Source organism: Terrapene carolina, unplaced genomic scaffold, assembly GCF_002925995.2.
Source record: "Terrapene carolina triunguis isolate 2854851 unplaced genomic scaffold, T_m_triunguis-2.0 Scaffold68, whole genome shotgun sequence".
In the NCBI taxonomy this organism is placed as follows: Eukaryota; Metazoa; Chordata; order Testudines; family Emydidae; genus Terrapene; species Terrapene triunguis.
Genome location: NW_020664419.1, coordinates 50,293,733 through 50,313,079, shown reverse-complemented (window position 1 = coordinate 50,313,079; position 19,347 = coordinate 50,293,733). Strand labels below are relative to the sequence as shown.

Below are 19,347 nucleotides of genomic sequence, written 5' to 3'. Positions count from 1 at the left end.
TAACCACCACCCTTCATTTAGGATAAATGTAAGAAACATCAAGTTCCTTTATGGGACCAGGTAGCTGAAGCAATAGGAGCCACCATCCAAAACACGGGCTGCACATGGCAAGGCTAAATGATGTGGCCCACATGAATAGAAGCCAAATGATGTGGCCCAAGGGATTTCCCTGGGGACTGATATAGCAAACACAGGGGTTAGGGCTTTGATTGGTGGAGCTCTGTGTGTTTGTGCATGAGAGAGAACCAGCAGAAACACACAGAAGGACACAGAACAGGAGCAAAGAAGCCCAGACACAGCTAGAGAAACACCAGCATGACCCCTGAAGTGGTGGCTGAAAGAGGTTTGAAACTGTGAGCAAGGAAATGGTCTCCTAGTGTTTGATTCCTGTTGTGTTCAGGGAAACAGGACTTAATATTCTTTGTAAACAAACAGGGTTGCATCAAAAAATATTTGACTCCATCACCAATTTCTCCCCCTAACAAAAGCAGCCCACTTGGTCCTGAAAACTGGCTAAAATTGGGTAAAAAACGATAACAATACAAAATACTGTGTCCTCGGAAAAAATCATGTCCTACGTGTCTCAAATGGGGCTCCCAAAATTAGTGGATACTTTTGACCTTAATTTCTCTGTGCCTCAGCTCTCTCTATGTAAAATGGGGGTAATGATAGCTCCTCCCATCACAGGGGTTTTGTGAAGATAAATTCAGGAATGTTTGTGACTATCTCCAATACTATAGTGATGAGGGCTATAGAAAATCCTATGAGGAAATTAATAATTCTGTATTCAGAGCAGGATTTGAATGGTGTGCAGTAAATAAGGCATGGGGCCGCACTCTGAACAGTGACAATACTACAAAATCTTGAATAGCTGCTCATTAATTAAGCACTGTCCATCCGGTGCACTGAAAAAATATGTGATCCTGTAATTAAAGATTGGATTGTAATTAAGGCCCTACTTGAATCGCAGGATGATTGTCCAAAAATTGAGGCTGAGTTGTGGACAAGCCATGTAAAATTGCGGAAACGTAATAATGGACCTTTTTACTTGCAGTAATAAGATCCTTATTACTTCTTGGTGATTTTCCGCTGCCAGCCACCCAGGGCTCCCATAGTTAGCACTGCGCACAGCAAGGCTCCTGCTGTCAAAATTGCAGTGGACACCTAATATTGTGAGATCCACAATATAGTGAATTAAGTAGGGCCTTAATCATAATGTATATGCACCAGGGGGCTTTATTATGGTTGCATGGGCAACCTTATTTCTGTCTTTTCATAACTTCTGAGTGCTTGATTTTGCAACCCCAATACTGTTCTGTTAAATATAATTACACACAAAAAACCCTATGTTAAGTTTGCTTAAATGATCAAGTGTTCATTTCTGAGGTTAGTCTTGTTTGTGCAATGCTTTTCATTGCCTTATCCTCTGTATTTGGAACTCTTTGTCTAGCTATGCAAATCTTTGCAAACTGACCTTGATGAATAGTAGGAGTTTGTATAATTTAGATTAGTTCAGTAATTGTTTGGACCAGATGCCAGAAATATCCCCAGGAGTATTTAACACTCACTCAGAAGATATAGTTGTTTGTTCACAATTTAAGGTCAGGACAAAGTAACTTCTTGGAGCCAAGAGAACTTTCTGCTGATCTTGCCTTGGAAGTAGCTAGCTAGACATCAACAACAACTAACTGATACAGAAGGGAATGTGCTGATTCCAGAATTCCATTGGATGCTGAGTTTGGCACCTTAGAGTAACGTGTATATATATTAGAACCAAAGCCAAGTGGTAATAAAAGTGTTCCTATGACTTCAGACATGACAAACAATCTTCCCTTTTACTTCCCTTAATATTGTCTGCCTGAGAAGATTGCTGTTGTTGTTGCTGTTGCTATCTTTTGTTTTGCAACCTATTCCAAAGTAAGTTGCATTCTGTGAATTGCATCATTTGCTGCTGTTCAGGATTGTTTGCTTTGGGTGCCTAGTTCTGAAAATGGAAGTAAATTTAATTTCTAACCTTGATGTGTACTGCATATTGTAGCCAAGCAGGAGAGAATACTGGAGAGAATCTAAAAAAGAAGAGCCATCCAAGAAGGATTATAAGATTATATTCTTAAATCTATAACAAGATAGATGTAAGAAGAAATTTGCATTATTTTCTCATTTACATCTATAGTCACTAGAATAAATGATCTGGACACACATTTAATTCCTCAGACCACACCTGATGTAGGAAATAGTGTAATAAAAGAACTCTTTCAGAATTTGCATATGTGCGGTTGAACATATGCTCAGTGAACCTATACATGTGTGAGTGCTAGTGAAACAAATATAGTTTTCTCCCACCTTCCCTCCCCACCCCGCCCACAAGTCCTGTGGCCAACCAGGAGCTGCTTCAGCCCCTGACATTACTTAGAGGTGGCCTCCTAGCTTACCTAAGTTGCACTGGTATGTAATGGCCTTTTGAGGCTGTTGTACTGAGAAACTGCTGGATCATAGCATGTACCAGTCACTCTGCATCCTGCCTCTGTCATGCTCTCTCTGCTGGTGGATTGAGCCAGCCAGCTGTGCTACTTTTACACCAGCTAAGGATTCCCTACACTGGCTCCAATGGGAACAGAGTAAGGTCAGCATTGAGCCCTTTTGAAAATCTTACCCTAGAAATCCACATCTCTCTTGCTCAGCTGAAACCAGTTCTGCTGCTGCCAGTTATTGGAGATTTCTCTTTTAGCAGGTGTCATAGAATTACTGCTTTCGAATCCAAGAGTCCACCAGCTCTGCCAAGGATGGAATTCTCACAGACTAAATAGGCACTTACAGGATAAAATAAATTCACTGCTTCTACCTAATGGACTACAAGAAGACTTATACAGTATTTCCAGTGGCTGCTGGAGTTACACTGAGGAAATGCCATTGAGATACTGCATAGAAACTACACAGTGCTACACCAGTAGAATCGGAGTTTTGGAGAAGGCTTTGAGATATGCCACTTCCTCAATATAAACTATAGTCTAAATTTACTTAGCACTCTTCATATTATTTCAAAGACAGTGACAGTGCTATTGATCCCATAGCACACCACTCAATGTTGAACTCCTTCAGAGCTCTAGGGACGCTAAAAACAATGTTGTAATTGTACTGAAAGGGTAATCTATTTAGCTGAGAGAAGGTGGACAATGGGTTAATTATTTGAGACCAGATGAGACATAAGAAGGTTCCAGACTGACTACAGTCAGCGATAGAGACTGTTTGGAAGAGTGTGTATTTGTTATAGGCATGTTGTCTTAGCTACTTCACTGCTCCAGTGGGAAAAACAGATTCACACTGTGTCATGCAGTGCTCGTCCCCGTCTAGCTGTCAGATCTGCTAAGTGTTATGCTGGGGAATCCATTCTCTGTAATAAGTATTACAAGACAGCCTGGCAAACACAGTTAGATACTAGAAAATACAGAAACTTTAAAATCTTTTTAGTTTCTGACCTGTGGGAGACTGGAAATCTTGCTGAATTAAGACTCCAGCTGTATTGTCCTTGTCCACAGAGACCTGACTCCAAATGCAACATAGCTGAGTAATTAAATACTAGTTTGAAGCAAGAAAATACTACAACTATCACTTCAAATTGCTTTGTAACACTGGGAAAAAATAATTTCCCTATCTCTGTACAGTGCAAGAATTATCTATTAATGGCCACAATAAAGTCTAACTATAACAGATGCTAAAATACCTAATGCACTCATTATCCCAAGACACTCAGTGATTAACTATGCACATCCCTTTTGTTATGCAAAAGAATGCAGCAGCTTTATTGTACATTACAGGAACTCAAAGGCAATAAAAATAAGCAAGTCTGTCAGTTAATGTACTATATCAAACTTTCTAAGGAAATATAAGCTGCCATTTAATAAGCTTTGCAGAAATTATGCACTCAGACTGAGACCATAATGCATATGTTATCCTGCTGTTACTAGTCAATCAGCCTAATAGGGAACAAGTTGTTTCGGACCCTCTTATATACTGTGTTCAATATTATTGCTAAGTGTATCTGCATGCCCAAATATTATCCCTTCAGCCAGTGAGTCCTGTAAAACCCAGCACTCCCTATAGCGCTATTAAAAATATGAATAGAAACAGAATAACCTTAAGGTAATATTAAGGGTCTGACTTCATCTGACAAAGGCAAATTAGAACTTTCATTCAGTCTTTCATCCACACAGTGGTTCTTAGCTATTTCAAGATGCTACAACTTAAAAATAGTTGAATCAATTAAAAACCCATGACACTAAGATGAGAAATTGTGTAACAAGTTTCAGTCTGGACTAGATTTTCTTGGTCAAAAGATATATTTCTGAATGTTGCTACAGATAGTCAAAATGCTCATAGCCTCTTAACTACTGTCATGTTAACATGTGCCACAGCAACAAAAAACAAAACAACAAAGCAATCATCATACATACATCACATAACAATGAAGTCTATCAGACAGTGACTATAGCAGATGGATAATCACTACAAGAGCTTTGCTTTGTATTAGAGCTGCAATTAGGGCTGTGAGAAAACAGAAAAAAAATTGCAAAGAATTTAGGCCTTTTCTTGTTCCTGGAATTTTGCTTTTCTGTGAATTTTAGCAATAATGGTAGTTTGAACAGTGTATGAACAATGCTATGTCCACTTTTGCAGAGCCGCTCAACCATGTGATACAAACACTAGGCCTGTAATAATGGCATCAGCACAACAGATACAAGGTAAAAGGGTAAGACTGTGGCCAATGGTAAGTCAACTGTGCTTATTATTTTTATTGTTGTTGTTATTACTGTTATTATTTTATTATTATTATTTATTATTATTACTTGAATTGTGGGATTATTGTCAAATAATTGCAGCTGAGTTGTGGACAAGACATGGAAAATCGCAGAAAAGTAATAATGGACCTCTATTAATTGCGGTAATTTGGAAAAGCCAGAGAAGACCTGTTTGTTTAAGAAAAAATTGCTGGAACAATATACACATTCAAGTATTATGTTGTGCCTGCTAATTTTTTTAAACCACACAGTTTGCTGCAATTATATTACAGTCATTAATGCACGGGACTGACAGCGCGAGCCCCAGACACTATCAGCTCAGATAAACGGAGTTCTTCTGTACTAATGGGGAAAAACGTGTGTTGCAAACCTCAAAATGTATGCAAAATTGTGGACTGTACAAAGTAAGCTAATTAAAATCAAAACTGTGGTGGAAGCCTAATATTGCGGGATCCGCAATTTCCGCAATATCACACATTAAATAGGGCCTTACTTATATATACTTTTATATTACAGTATTACGTAGAGACCCTTAATAAGATTGGGACCCTATTATACTAGATGCTGTACCTAGTAAGAGACAGTCCCTTGTTGAAGAGCTTACAGGCTAAATAGACAAGACACAAAAAGGGTGGGAGAAAGAAAGTATTATTCACCTTTAACAGATGGGGAACTGTGATATGTAGATTAAGAGCTAAATCCTCAGCAAAATTGACGACCACCCCCATACCATGCCATCCTCACTTCTGCGCTGCTACTGGTGACGATGCTGCCTTTGGAGCTGGGCTCCCAGCCAGCAGCCACTGCTTTCCGGCTGCCCAACTCTGTGAAATCTGGTCTCCCCTACAATAGCTAGATTTCACAGGGGAGCTCAGATTTCACAATCCATGGCACATTTTTCATGGCGGTGAATTTGGTAGGGCCCTAGCTATGACTATTTCACACCGTTCTATTTGCAATATTAAATTCATCCCCAAACAGGAGTTTCCATTCAGATTCCATGCATAATAAAAGTAATGGATTTTATTTTAATTCATTTCCAAATACAAAACTAATTCTTAATATGAAAAAGGAAACCCAGAAGACTAGCACTCTCAGTATGAAAGGCACAGCTCTACTATATTTCCTGGCAAAACCTACAGAGCAAGGATTATGGATGGGAAGCTGGAGATAAAAGACAAAGTTGTGAGCTATATGCAGAAACAAGGGCATGGAAATCTCTTACTCCCATGCTTGCTGGCAAGGAACTGACCTGACCTATTCTGACAACAGACTAGGCACCAATGGGATTCAGAGGGGCTGCTCAAGGAGAAAAGTTAAAGAATCAGTCACTTCTTAGAGCAACCCTCTACAGATACATCACCTCTCTTTTCTCATTGCTCTGGTCACAGAATATGTCAGTGTGGGGGAGGTGGTGGCATGAGGACCATGCACTGGTTTTCTGAGATCTCACACTTCTCTCTTCACTAGGCAAGTGGTATCTTCACCCCATGGGAACCTGAAATCCATTCCTGAACTGTCAGCTAGGGAATCATTGTTGGGGGCCACACTGGCCCACTTAGTCCATCTGGATGAGTGACAGACAGGAAAGAACCTGTTAATAAGAACATAAGAATGGCCATACTGGATCAGACCAAAGGTTCATCTTGCCCAGCATCCTGTCTTCCGACAGTGGCCAATGCCAGGTGTCCCAGAGGGCATGAACAGAACAGATAATCATCAAGTGATCCATTCCCTGTTCCCACTGACTTCAGCTGTAGGCAGATTTACAGGAAAGCTCACAGAAAACATCCATGGAAGCCTTATGGAAGTGCCTCTGAGGAGACATGAGAGAGGAGCTCAAGGAGCACTTCAGTCTACATAGCTCTGCCACTCCATAGAGTTCCATACCATGAAACCAGGCAGGGCCAGGACTTGGCCCAGAGGGAGAGAAAACTGTAAGGGGAAAACGAACAAAATGCTTTAGCACTGAGAAATGTAATACAGATGCAAATGCAAAATACAGCAGCAGAAATGGCAGATACAGAAAAGACAGCAATTGCAGGATAGGCCAGAAAGATCAGTGCCTGAGCCAACAGCAGGAACTGTAGTGATATCACTAAAGGCATGGGGAGCATTACTAATATGTTTCTGAAACTGTGTTTATGAATGAGCTTGAGTCGACCATTGGGACCAAGTTGGGTTATAAGGCAAGAGGAGTTGATGCTTCCTAGGCATTTCAGTATTCAGAGATCCCATATGCCAGGGAGAGAGACACCGTGCTGTGGAATCATCCTTTACTATAAGGAATTACAGGCAAAAACTGTGCACCATTAGCTGAATATAACCCATCTTCAAAATACGTGATAAAACTTTAAACAATGTTGTTGCAGATGCTTTTAAAAACAGCCAGTGAAAGGCGATATACTTTTAGCTAGAGAGAGTCCTTCATTTAACCAGTGAAAGAAATAGCTTAGTGTTTACTGCTCCTAACCATAAAATATTGCCATATGACAGTGCCCAGGAACATAAGTAAGAGACTTGGACCTGCTGTCTTATTTTTGTTAAACGTACAGTCCCATTTATCTTGACTCCTCTAGAATACCACTCACTGAACACCTGCCCTTCTGTCTAAATCTCCCTCCTGAGAAACAGTAGCAAATAAAAAAATTATGTAACAGTGTCTCACATACAGAATGCCTGAATGTCAGAAAGGTTCCAAAATGGCTGCCAACCTCATTAGTATAGCTGCCTCTCCATTGGGTTCGGCTAATGTTTGCTCATTTTCCTGTGCTTTCAAATGTTACAAAAGCCAATAAAAGCATGATGTAAACTACTGTGACATTCATACACTCACTTCTTTAGAAGATTTCACAGTGAATGGGAGGTTTTTAAAAGCACATTTGCTGAAACCAAATCCAAACAAACAACATGCAAATTGGGAAAGGAGCATATTAAAAACCAGATCACAAAAGGGAGAACTTTTTCCTGGGTTCTTCATTCAAACTTTGGAAACTGCCTCAGGAACAAACTGTGCATGGACATTTTCTTCTGTTGCTTGTCAGGAAACGGGGAAACATGTACACCATTCCTGACCTAAATGTACAACTGTGAGGATACTGTTCTCAAAGGAATGCATAAATGAAATTGTTTTGTTTTGTACTTCCAGCTTTGTCTATTAACCACAAAATTATATCTTCAATATGTTTCAAAAAACTATACTTATGGGGCCTGATTCTCCTCTTACATACACAAGTGTAAATCTGGACTCTTCTCTCATTTACATCAATTGTAAATTAATTTCGCCAGTCTATAGTGTTACAGTAGTGTAAAACCAGAGTAAGTGAAGGGAAAATCAGACTGGTAAAGATGTGTAGATTTTTCTAAAGTATTGGGAAGAATGTAAATCTTACCTCTTCTATGTACAGATAGAAGGGTTTTGTTTTTTTACTCTTTAAGATATCTAAGCAAATCAACAGCTTATTGCTAACAACTGAATTTTTTTTCATATACTATACAAATTAACCATTCATTGGAGCAGATTCTAATCTAAGTAACCAGTACATATTGACTCAAAGTAAATAGAGTTGCTCCTGCTTTATACAGATGTAAATGAGATCAGAATCTTGTTAATTTGTCTATATAATACATGGCTTACCAATGACATAATTAAAACATTCATAATGCCAGAGTTAGGAAATGTCTAAATAAACTATTTTCTTTAGCAGGGAAACAGATGAAGAGGCTGGGGAAAATACTTTTAGGAAAATGATAAGTATTAAAATCTTTTCTATCTACCAAAATTCTACTCTCCATATTAATATTTGTCATCCAAAGGCTCAGTATCAGCTATAGAGAAGAAATTACAGAAAGCATGGTTAAATATGTTCATTATTAATTACAGCATATAACTTATTTTCAGGGGAAGTCCAGAAACAATTTACATATAGCAACTCTGTTTTCAAGTTCAGCAGTTATCATTGACTTTATATCACAAGTTCCTCAAGATGCTAGTTTCTTAAATTGTAAGTGAGAAGATAGCATTTCTGAATTCAGCAGTAAAGAACCGATGCCATCAGAAAACATAGGAATTAGAAAACATTTTGTATAGTGAAAGTTCTCATAAATAGTTCATATTTAATGACAAATTATGACAGTATCTATGTACTGTATATGACTAGGAAAGTGTGGCAGTCTTTTGAATCATCCATTAGGTCTGGTATTCTACATGCCGGTTTTATCTCCTAAAAAGATTCCCTATTCAAGTTTCCACTTCTCAGTCATATCAATCTCTCAGTTGTGAAATTTTTCTTCTGGTTCTACCAGTTACTAACCTGCCACTGTTTAACTCTTCTTCTTGACACTGAGGATGCATGAGATTTTTTTAAGTATGAGTTAGCATGAGAATTATTCCTCCTAAAATTTTATGTAGAATGAAAGGGGTACAGTATAAGTGCTTTGAATAATAAAACAGATTGTTGAAAGAAAGCAATGTGATTATTATTCTCTGTAAAGTGCATGCAAATGCATTACCTCATCTGTGGGGCACATGTATATTCATTAATAATATTGGGTTTACAGGTAATTGAGAAATGCTAAAATTAACTACTTTCTTCCGCAGAGTGACAGAGTAAGAGACTTGGTAAAGGATCTACAGGAGAATGGAAAATATTAAAATCTTTGCTATATACCTTCTAATCTCCATATTAACAGAGAGCCAGCACCTGTGATGAAGAAGAATGCAAACTATATGAACCTATTTCCTCTCAAGTGATCCAGTGGGCCAAATTCTGCTTGACTTATTTATAAAAAGTATCAAAGGGGTAGCCATGTTAGTCTGGATCTGTAAAAGCAGCAAAGAGTCCTGTGGCACCTTACAGACTAACAGACGTATTGGAGCATGAGCTTTCCGAAGAAGTGGGTATTCACCCACGAAAGCTCATGCTCCAATACGTCTGTTAGTCTATAAGGTGCCACAGGACTCTTTGCTATTTATAAAAAGACTCCCATTTGATTTAAATGGGATTACTTGAGTAAGTGACCATAGATACATAGATTCCAAGACCAGAAAAAACCATTCTGATCATCTAGTCTGACCTCCTGTCTAACACAGGCCATAGAACTTCCTAAAAAAAATGTCTAGAGCAGATCTTTCATAAAAACACTGAATCTTGATTTAAAAATTGCCAGTGATGGAGAATCTGCCAGGAGCCATTGGTAAATTGTTTCAATGGTTAATCCCTCTTTGTCAAAAATTCAAGCTTTATTTCCAGTCTGAATTTGTCTAGCTTCAACGTCCAGCCATTGGATTATGCTATATCTTTCTCTGCTAGATTGAAGAGCCCATTATTAAATATTTGTTCCCCAGGCAGTTACTTATAGACTGTGATCAAGACCCGTTAGCCTTTTCTTTGTTAAACTAAAGAGATTAATCTCTTTGAGTCTACCACCATAAGGCATATTTTATAATCCTTTTTCATTTTTGTGGCTTTTCTCTGAACCCTCTCCAATTTATCAACATCCTTCTTTAATTGTGGACACCAGAACTGGGGGACAAAGTATTCCAGCAGCAGTTGCACCAGTGCCAAACATAGAGGTCAAATAACCTCTCTATTCATACTTGAGATTCTTCTGTTTATGCATCCCAGGATCTCATTAGCTCTTTTGGCCACAGTGTCACACCGGAAATTCATGTTCAGCTGATTATCCACCATGACCCCCAAATCTTTTTTCAGAGTCACAGCTTCCCAGAACCGTGTCCTCCATCCTGTAAGTATGGCCCACATTCTTTGTTCTCAGACATATACGTTTACATTTAGCCACATTAAAATCCATATTATTTGCTTGAGCCCAATTTACCAAGTATTCTAGATCGTTCTGAATCAGTGACCTGTCCTCTTCATAATTTACAACTCCCCCAATTTTTGTGACATCTGCAAACGTTATCAGTGATGATTGTAAGTTTTCTTCAAGGACATTGATAAAAATGTCAAATAGTATAGGGCTGATAACTGCTTCTGGAGAGATCCCACTAGAAACACATCTACTCAATGACAATTCCTTGTTTACAATTACATTTTGAGACTTATAAGTAAGCCAGCTTTTAAACCATTTAATATGTGCCATGTTTTTTATATAGTTTTAGTTTTTTAATCAAATGCCATGTGGTACCATGTAAAAGCCTTACAGAGCTCTAAGTATAGTATCTTTATCTACCAAATTTATAATCTCATCAATTTGGGACAGTACCTCAGATTCGTCATCCAAAAAGAATAGCTCTAATGTAGGTATCTTCCCCCACATCCTCTGCACTAAAGACCAATGCAAAGAATTCATTTAGCTTCTTTGCAATGGCCTTGTCTTCCTCAAATGTTCCTTTAACAACTTTGTCATCTAGTGGCCCCACTGCCTGCTAGGCAGGCTTTCTGCTTCTCATGTACTTAACATTTTTTACTCTTAGTTTTTGCGTCTTTAGCAAGTCGCTTCTCCATTTTTTTCTTGGTCTGCCTTATTGTCAGGTTCTGGTTCCAGGCAGTAAGGGCTGGTGGTCAAAGCCAGATGTAGGGTCAGGACTGGGCCAAGGGCAGTGTTGAAACCAGGGCCGGAGACAGGCCATGGGTCAGAACTGAGGTCAGAGTCCATAGACAAGCCAGGTCAGTATCATAGTCGGAGTCCAAATGCAGGCCAAGGGCTGAAGGTGGGTTGGAGTGAGTCACAGGATCTGGGGGTCAAGAGGGAGATACAAGGCTGGAATGGGTCAGTAACAGGGCTGAAGCAGGGTCAGAGAAGGGCCTGGACAAGGCAGGGGCAGCAGAACAAGGCTCAATCAAGGCTGGGGCAGGAACAGGAACTGGATCCAAGGCAGGCCAGAAGCCTAGGGAGTCTGTTACACTGAGAGGCAGCAAGAGCATTCCTGGCTGGGTAGTGCTGTTGCACAGACTAACTTGCAGCTCTGGAGTGTAGGGTTACCATATTCAAACATTTAAAAAAGAGGACACTCCACGGGGCCCTGGTCCCGCCCCCGGCCCCACCCCAACTCCGCCCCTTCCCCGCCCCAACCCCGCCCCCATTCCAACTCCTTCCCCAAAGTCTCTGCCCCCTCCTCTGGCCACCCCGCATTCCCCCTCCTCCCTCCCGCTCTGATCTTGGTTGGGGGTTGCTAAGTGCTTCCCTGCTCCCCACTCGCCATGCAGCCCCTGCACCCCCTGCCCCTGCAGCCTCTGTGCCCCCTGCTCCCCACTCACCCTGCAGCCCCTGCACCCCCCCGCCCCTGCAGCCTCTGCGCCCCCCGCCTGCCCTGCCCCTGCAGCCTCTATGCCCCTGCCTGCCCTGCTCCTCCTCGCCCTGCAGCCTCTGCACCCCCCCATAGGGTTACCATATTTCAACAATCAAAAAAGAGGACACGGGGTGCCGCCCTAGCCCTGCCTCAGCCCCGCCCCCTCAAATCCCCCCTACCCCCTACCTGTCCCCTGACTGCCCCCTCCTGAGACCCCCCACCCTAACTGCCCCCAGGACCCCACCCCCTATCTAAGCCTCCCTGCTCCCTGTCCCCTGACTGCCCCAAACACTCTCTACACCTCCTTCTCCTGACAGCCCCCCCCCGAACCCCCCACCCACCCCCCCCCCCCGTCCCCGGCCCCTTGCCTGCCCCCCCCCACCAGGCCGAGGGAGAGCTGCGGGCTCCACATGGAGCCAAACACTGCCGCGCTGCTCTGCGGGGGAGGAGGGAGCGGGGGAGGGGGAGGGACTCTGGCTGCTAGAGACCCCAGTGGCTGCGAGCGGCTTTCAATCAGGCCCAGCCGTCCAATCAGCCGCGCCGCACTCTGCACGAGGGGAAGGGGGAAATCCCGGACATTTCTACTTTATTAGAAATCCCCCCTGGACGGCCATTTAAAGCTGAAAAAGCCAGACATGTCCGGGGAAACCCAGATGGATGGTAACCCTACTGGAGTGATCAGTGAAATACCTGTGCCAGGGGATCATCTGACGCAGGCCCTGCTTAGGGATAGGCTGCTGAAGTATGAATGAAGGCTGAGACATTGCAGGCTCTGTTGGAGGAGTGAGTCATGGCAGCTGAGTGAGCAGCCCTGGTCAGGCAGCGGGTTTGCCTCACACTTATACCTTTACATTTTACTTGCAGAGTTTGTGCTCCTTCTTATTTTCCTCATTAGGATTTGATTTCCAGATTTTAAAGGATGCCTTTTTGCCTCTAACAGGCTCCATTACTCTGCTATTCAGCCATGGTGACATTCTTTTGGGCCTTTTACTGTCTTTTTTGACTTGGGGTATATATCTTGTTTGATTGGGGTCTGAGCCTCCCTTACGGTGTTTTTAAGTAATCTCCATGCTGCTTGCAGGCATTTTACCCTTGTGACAGCAACTTTTAATTTCCATCCAACTAGCATCCTCATTCTTGTGTAGTTCCCCCTTTTAAAGTTAAAATATTAATGTGGTGGTGGGGTTTTGGTATCCCCCTCCCCCCACACACAAGGATGTTAAATTTAATTACATTATGATCACTGTTACCGAGCAGTTCAGCTATAGAGTTACCTCTTGGACCAGATTCTGCGCTCCACTAAGGACTAAATCAAGAATTGCCTCTCCCGTTGTGGGTTCCAGCACAAGCTGCTTCAAGCAGCAGTTATTAATGATATCTATAAATTTTATCTCTGCATCACATCCTGAGGTGACATTTACCCAGTCAATATAAGGATACCTGAAATCACCCATTTATTATTGTGTTTCTGGTTTTGTAGCCTCTATAACCTCCTTTAGCATTTCACAGGTATTGTCACCATCCTGGTCATGTGGCTGGTAACACATTGCTACTGCTATACTCTTATTATTCAGGCATGGAATTTCTATCCTTAGAGATTCTACAGTACAGTTTGATTCATTTAAGATTTTCACCTTATTTGACTCTGTGCTTTTTTTAACACATAGTGCTACACTTGCAACAGTGCAAACTACTCTGTCATTCCTGTATATTTTGTACCCTGGTATTACCATGTTCCATTGATTATCCTCATTCCACCAAGTCTCTGTGATGCCACGATATCTTCATTTAATGCCAGGCACTCTAGTTCACCTATCTTTCATGTTTGACTGTTCCTCACTAGCTCCCGCCTCTACTTTACCAACTTCTTTCCGATCCTCTGCACTAGGATATAGAATTCCATCTTAAATAAATTCATCCCTAGGGGATGTCTCCACCTGACCCGTGTGCTCTCCTGAACCTGTCAGCTTTCTACCACCACTTATTTTTAAAAATCCTCTACCACCTTTTAATTTTATGTGCCATCAGTCTGGTTCCATTTTGGTTAAGGTGGAGCCCATCCCTCCTGTATAGACTGCTCCTTCCCCAAAAGGTTCCCTAGTTCCTAATAAACCTAAATTCCTCCTCCCTACACCATCATCTGATCCACACATTTAGACTTTACAGTTCTGCCTGTCTTACTGGCCCTCCGGGTGGAACTGGAAACATTTCAGAGAATGCTACCATGGAGATCCTGGACTTCAGTGTCTTACCTAGCAGCCTAAATTTGGCTTCCAGGACCTCTCTCCTAGCTTTCCCTATGTCTGGTACTTACATGTACCATGACCACTGGCTCCTCTACAGCACTACCTCTATGGCTATCTAAATGTCTCCTGAGATCTGCTGCCTTTGCACATGCCTTTCACCATGTGGCTCTCCTGATCATCACAAACCCCACTATCTATGCCTTTAGTAATTGAATCCCTCATTACTGCTGCCTTTCTCTTCCTATTAATGGGGGTCCCTGCCCCAGAGGGGTATCCTCAGTGTGAGAGGATGTTATGACATCATTTGGAAGCTGGCTCCCAACTATGGGATTGTTTCCCTCTAATGCTCTCCTGACCCCAAACTTTCATCCTCCTCAACAACACAAGGGCTGTTGAACAGGAGAGCTGACCTTTCCATTATGTCTCTAAATGTCTCCTCCATGTACCTTTCTGTCTCCCTTTGCTCCTCCAGCCTCTGTCTCTGAGATACGTGAGTTGCTTGCACTGCACACACACATATACCACCTGTCCACGAGGCAGATAATCATACATGTTGCACTCTGTGCAATAAACATGGTAGCCCCCATCTTGCTGCTGGTCTTCTGCCTGCATTTTTTTACTCTTGTGACTTTTTTATGTAGCCTAAGTTATGGGTGTGTTGGGTAAATGTAATTTTTTCCTGTCAGTTATTTTTCTTGGGGACTTGATGCCTTTCTAATTGTTATGATCCCTCAGCCTCCCCTGCTGCAGCTGAACTCTCTCTGTAGCCAAACTCTCCTTTACCTGGCAGCTCACTCAGCCACCATGCTCTCGCCCTCTGTTGTGGGCTCTCTCTGCTTGAGAAGAGTGTTATCATATGATATGACTACATCATCCCCCCCCCAATAAAGAACAAACATATTTATTGAACACTCTGTCTTTTCTGCATTATTATTGATAATTCTACTATTTCTATCTAGAAATGGACCAATACCATTGCTGGGATTTTCCCCCTTAATATACTAAACTCTCTTTATTGTCCTTAACTCTGTTGGCCATGGATTTCTTTTTGTGTCCTTTTGCTTTCCTTATCAATTTTCTACCATTCCTAGTTTGTGATTTATATTCATTAGGATCAACTTCCCCTTTCTTTCATTTGTTATATATATTTTAAATTTTTTATAGCTACCTACACTTCCCCTCTAAACCAGCTCATTTTTTAACCAATACAGGCTTTTTGGGCTTCATGATTTGGTCCTAGATTCCCAAGCTACAATTTTCTCAAAGAGGCTGAGATATAAACATTGTCTATTCCACTGTACTACTTTGGCGCTTATTCTGTTTCCTGAAGAAATAAATTTCACCTATTGAAAACAAATGACTAAATGTGACAGTATTCTTACACGGCTTTGATATCTCTCAGACATTGTATCTTATTGCTCTGTCAGTTAAAAAGTGTCAATAACTTGTAAGAAGTATAGGAATGTATACCCTGAGCTTTGCAAAGTGCACAGCAAGGCCTCCACTCTGTGTAACTCCACAGACATACTAAAAACATTCCACAATCTTTATAAATTCCACAGAGTCCTGTAAGCGCTCACAATGTACTCTGCAGGGATTCAACACTTCTGAATAGATGGAATTTAATCATCTAGCTGCCATTGGCTTCTAACCATTAGGAAACTTGCTTCAAACACTAGATATCAAAAATTGTATTGCATACAGTAAGCAATGCACACTCTGAAATCTAACTTGTCCAAATGGAGTACTTTGGGATTTGGGGTCTAGACTCTTTAATCTGCATCCACAAGAATCAATTTATATCCGACCCGCAATCCGCACTCTATATTTTATCTATATCTGCATCCGCACCACAGCAGCACGCTATCTCACAGTGCCTCTCAGGAGGAGCGTCTGTGTGCATGCGTGTGTACTGTATATAGGATCTCAAAGGCAGGGAAGCAGCTGTCTGCAGCTCATAGCTTATGAAGGTGCTTCCTCACCTTCCCTCTCCCCCATATACAGAGAAAGGGGAGGTGATGGATCCAGGCAGACAGCAAAATCCCCCACGCTCCTATTGCAGCGGTTTAAGCAGCCAAGCTATTTAGGAAACCTCTCCCGACTTCATTATTGCTATATCAAGTCAGTTGGAGAGGGAGGCAGCTGCTTCTGCAAAGTAAGTATGTACGGGGCCAGGAGGCGAGGGAATATAGGATCTGGAAGGCAGGGAAGCAACCTCATAGACTATGAGCTGCAGACAGCTGCTTCCCCACCGTTGAGATCCTTTTTTAGAGCCCTGTGCAGATACAAAATTTGTTTACGCATCTAATCTGCAAAATCTGCAGATATCCGCATCCGCACATGCGGATATAAAACTGATATCCATGGATTTGCAGGGCTCTACATGTGTTGATGGTGGTATCACATGTAGCAGGAAATCACAAACATGGACAGCTTGATTAATTTCAGTGTAGGGAAAGGATGAGAAAATTGGGGCCAAATTCTGAGTTGGTTTAAGCACACACGTTAAAGTCAGTGGACTTGCACCTGCTTCCACCATGTCTGAAGTTGGCCTTTAGTTTTACCATGAAAAAATGTGCATTTGTAATACTTACAGACCCTGGTCATTGTCAGGCTGGATTAAACCTGGGACATCTGGAACTAAATACATGAGCCTCTACTGCATGAGCTGAAAGCCCTCTTAGCTAAGGCTGTAGCAGACTCATTCATCTCTAAGTAGTCTTGGTGCCATTAGAGGGGACAGAACACCACTCCCAGGAGGTGTGTGGGTTACACATTCTCTTTCTTTTAAAAAAATACAGCTACCAATCACTCCCTCCTGCCTTTAACCTCCACATTCTCATGGCCTCCTTTCTTCCCCTCCTTTCTCTTCTGGGTGCTGTGTAATCTCACATCTGCCTGCTCCACTCTACCAAGATTGCTTTCATTAAGCACACTTATGAGTTGCCTATTGCCAGATCCAAGGAGTTCTTCTCCAACCTTATCATTCTTGAGCTATCTGCTGCTTTCGACACCCCCTCCCAATCTTCCTTGACTTTCTCCTCTCTGTGGGTTTTCAGTCTAACTCAGGATCTGCTTTCATGGCTTCATTTACTGTGTCTACATTCATGACTCTCAAATCTACATTTCAACAAATGGCATCTGAGATCTCTGGCTTCTCCTCCTGGATGCCCAGCCACCAACTCAAACTGAAAGGGCCTTATTCTCAATGTACAGTAGAGAGAGTGGTGGTGGGATTGGCGGGGAGGGAAGACATGGCTATAGCTTCCTGACACTGCCTAGCCCCGAAAAGGAAGTAAAAAGAAGTGCACAAAACAACCAGCATAACTCAATATCTCTCCCTGTGTAACACTTGGCCTCCCATATTCCCACCGCCACCCTTTGTTTATGGCATCACTTGCTATGTTATGTCTAATTTATAATGTTAGCCCTCCAGGGAAGGGTCCTGTCACTTCTTTGTCTCTAAAGTGCTTTGCTCTACAGGGGGCTTGAATAAATATTAAATTCTAATAATACTGAGCAGGCAAACTTGTCCTTTACATTAATGTAATTATTTTTCACAGCATCAAGAATGGCGTTCCAAACTCAGTTACTTTTCTCCTGTTGCTAAACTTTGTCATATTGATAGGAGTAATGCTACCATTCAAATGCAGAAAAAACATGTTTCTATACACTACTCAGAACACTAAATGAGATTTCATCTGTGCCCGTAATTAATATCATCCTCACATGGAAATTAGAGGATTTAACCCAATCCTGGTTTTTGTTTAGTCTGCTATTGTGCTGGAAAAGCTTGTTGAGATCTATAAAAGCCACCACTACCCTTAAAGAGAATGTGTGCATACATTTAATTCCAAAATATGCTTGCTTCCCTCTATATAATCACAGGGTCCTGATTCTAATATTGATTTTTGCTTGTCATTTAATACTGTGCTGAGTCAGCTTGGTTTTATTCCCATGCAAAGCACTGATACTACAACCACAATGTAAATAAAATGTGTCATCTTAGTTGTGCATTCTGAATAAATATCTTTAAATAAGTAAATAACTCCACTATACAAACAACATTCTTTCACATGGCTTGGGTAGATAGCAATGATCACAAATTTACATCTAGATTTGATAGCCAGCACATTGCTGCAGCAATGAGCTGGTGAATGTCTTTCAGGCCCCCGGCGAAAGAATGAAGGGGATGCTCAGATCTGATGTGCTCCAACTTTTGTGCCTGGTGACCACAGTCACAGACAAAAGTTTGGAGCAAGATGACAACCTTCATGTGGTGCTCCTGTTAAGTGTTGGTGTTTTTTGTGCTTTGTGTAAATTCACTAACATACCAATGTCTTCAATTGGCCACTGGACATTGCATTACCAACCTCCAAGTGAAAGTAGCAACTATATATATATATGCAATTAGAGCAAGTCTTACTTTATGTCATAAAAATATGGAATAGGGCATGGGACAGGTCTTTTCAAATAAAAATTCTCTAAACTCAAAACCCCCAAGGTCAAAATATGGTGACTTCATTTTTCAAACTCAAAAGGATGATTTAATAATGCATTTGGGATTAAGACAGCCCCGTTTCTATACGTGGCATACAATAGTCAGTGGAGGATAGGATGCTGTCTGGTGCATTTCTATTCATTCTTTCATTACAGTTACACAAAGTAGATCCATTTATTATACACCCTCTTGCATCTTTTTAAAAGACCAAATTAAATGTAAAATGCAGAATGGGAGAAAAGAAAGCATGATAAAGGACTCACTCACCAACAGAAGTTGGTCCAATAAAAGATATTACCTCACCCACTTTGTCTCTCTAACGGGCTCATTAGACATTTAATCTGAACTTCTTTTCTTAACCTTCTATTCAAACAACAAACAGCACATTGGTTTACTCCTGGACACTTAAAATGAAGCAAAACTACAGAAGTTTATATCCCTCTGATGTCCCATTACAGTGCTGATAAAATCTAGCTGCCATGTCATTGTCACTTCTGTGGTAATTACTCTGGTGATGGATACTTGTCACTATTTACAGGAAAGTTGGTA

At 41.4% G+C, this 19,347-nt stretch overlaps 1 protein-coding gene across 2 annotated transcripts in view; it reads right to left on the bottom strand.

Annotated features, from left to right (window-relative positions):
• Positions 1-19,347, bottom strand: part of TMEM117 (transmembrane protein 117) — a 317,267-nt gene that overhangs the window by 38,658 nt on the left and 259,262 nt on the right. The window contains exon 6 of one of the 2 annotated variants that reach the window (XM_029910852.1): positions 6,630-6,731. The exons of the other annotated variant lie outside the window; for it this stretch is intronic. Coding sequence (XP_029766712.1) covers positions 6,648-6,731 — 84 coding nt within the window. The 3' untranslated portion in view covers positions 6,630-6,647. Of the gene's footprint in view, positions 1-6,629; positions 6,732-19,347 lie in introns of those variants that run through there. 2 annotated transcript variants of the gene reach the window in all.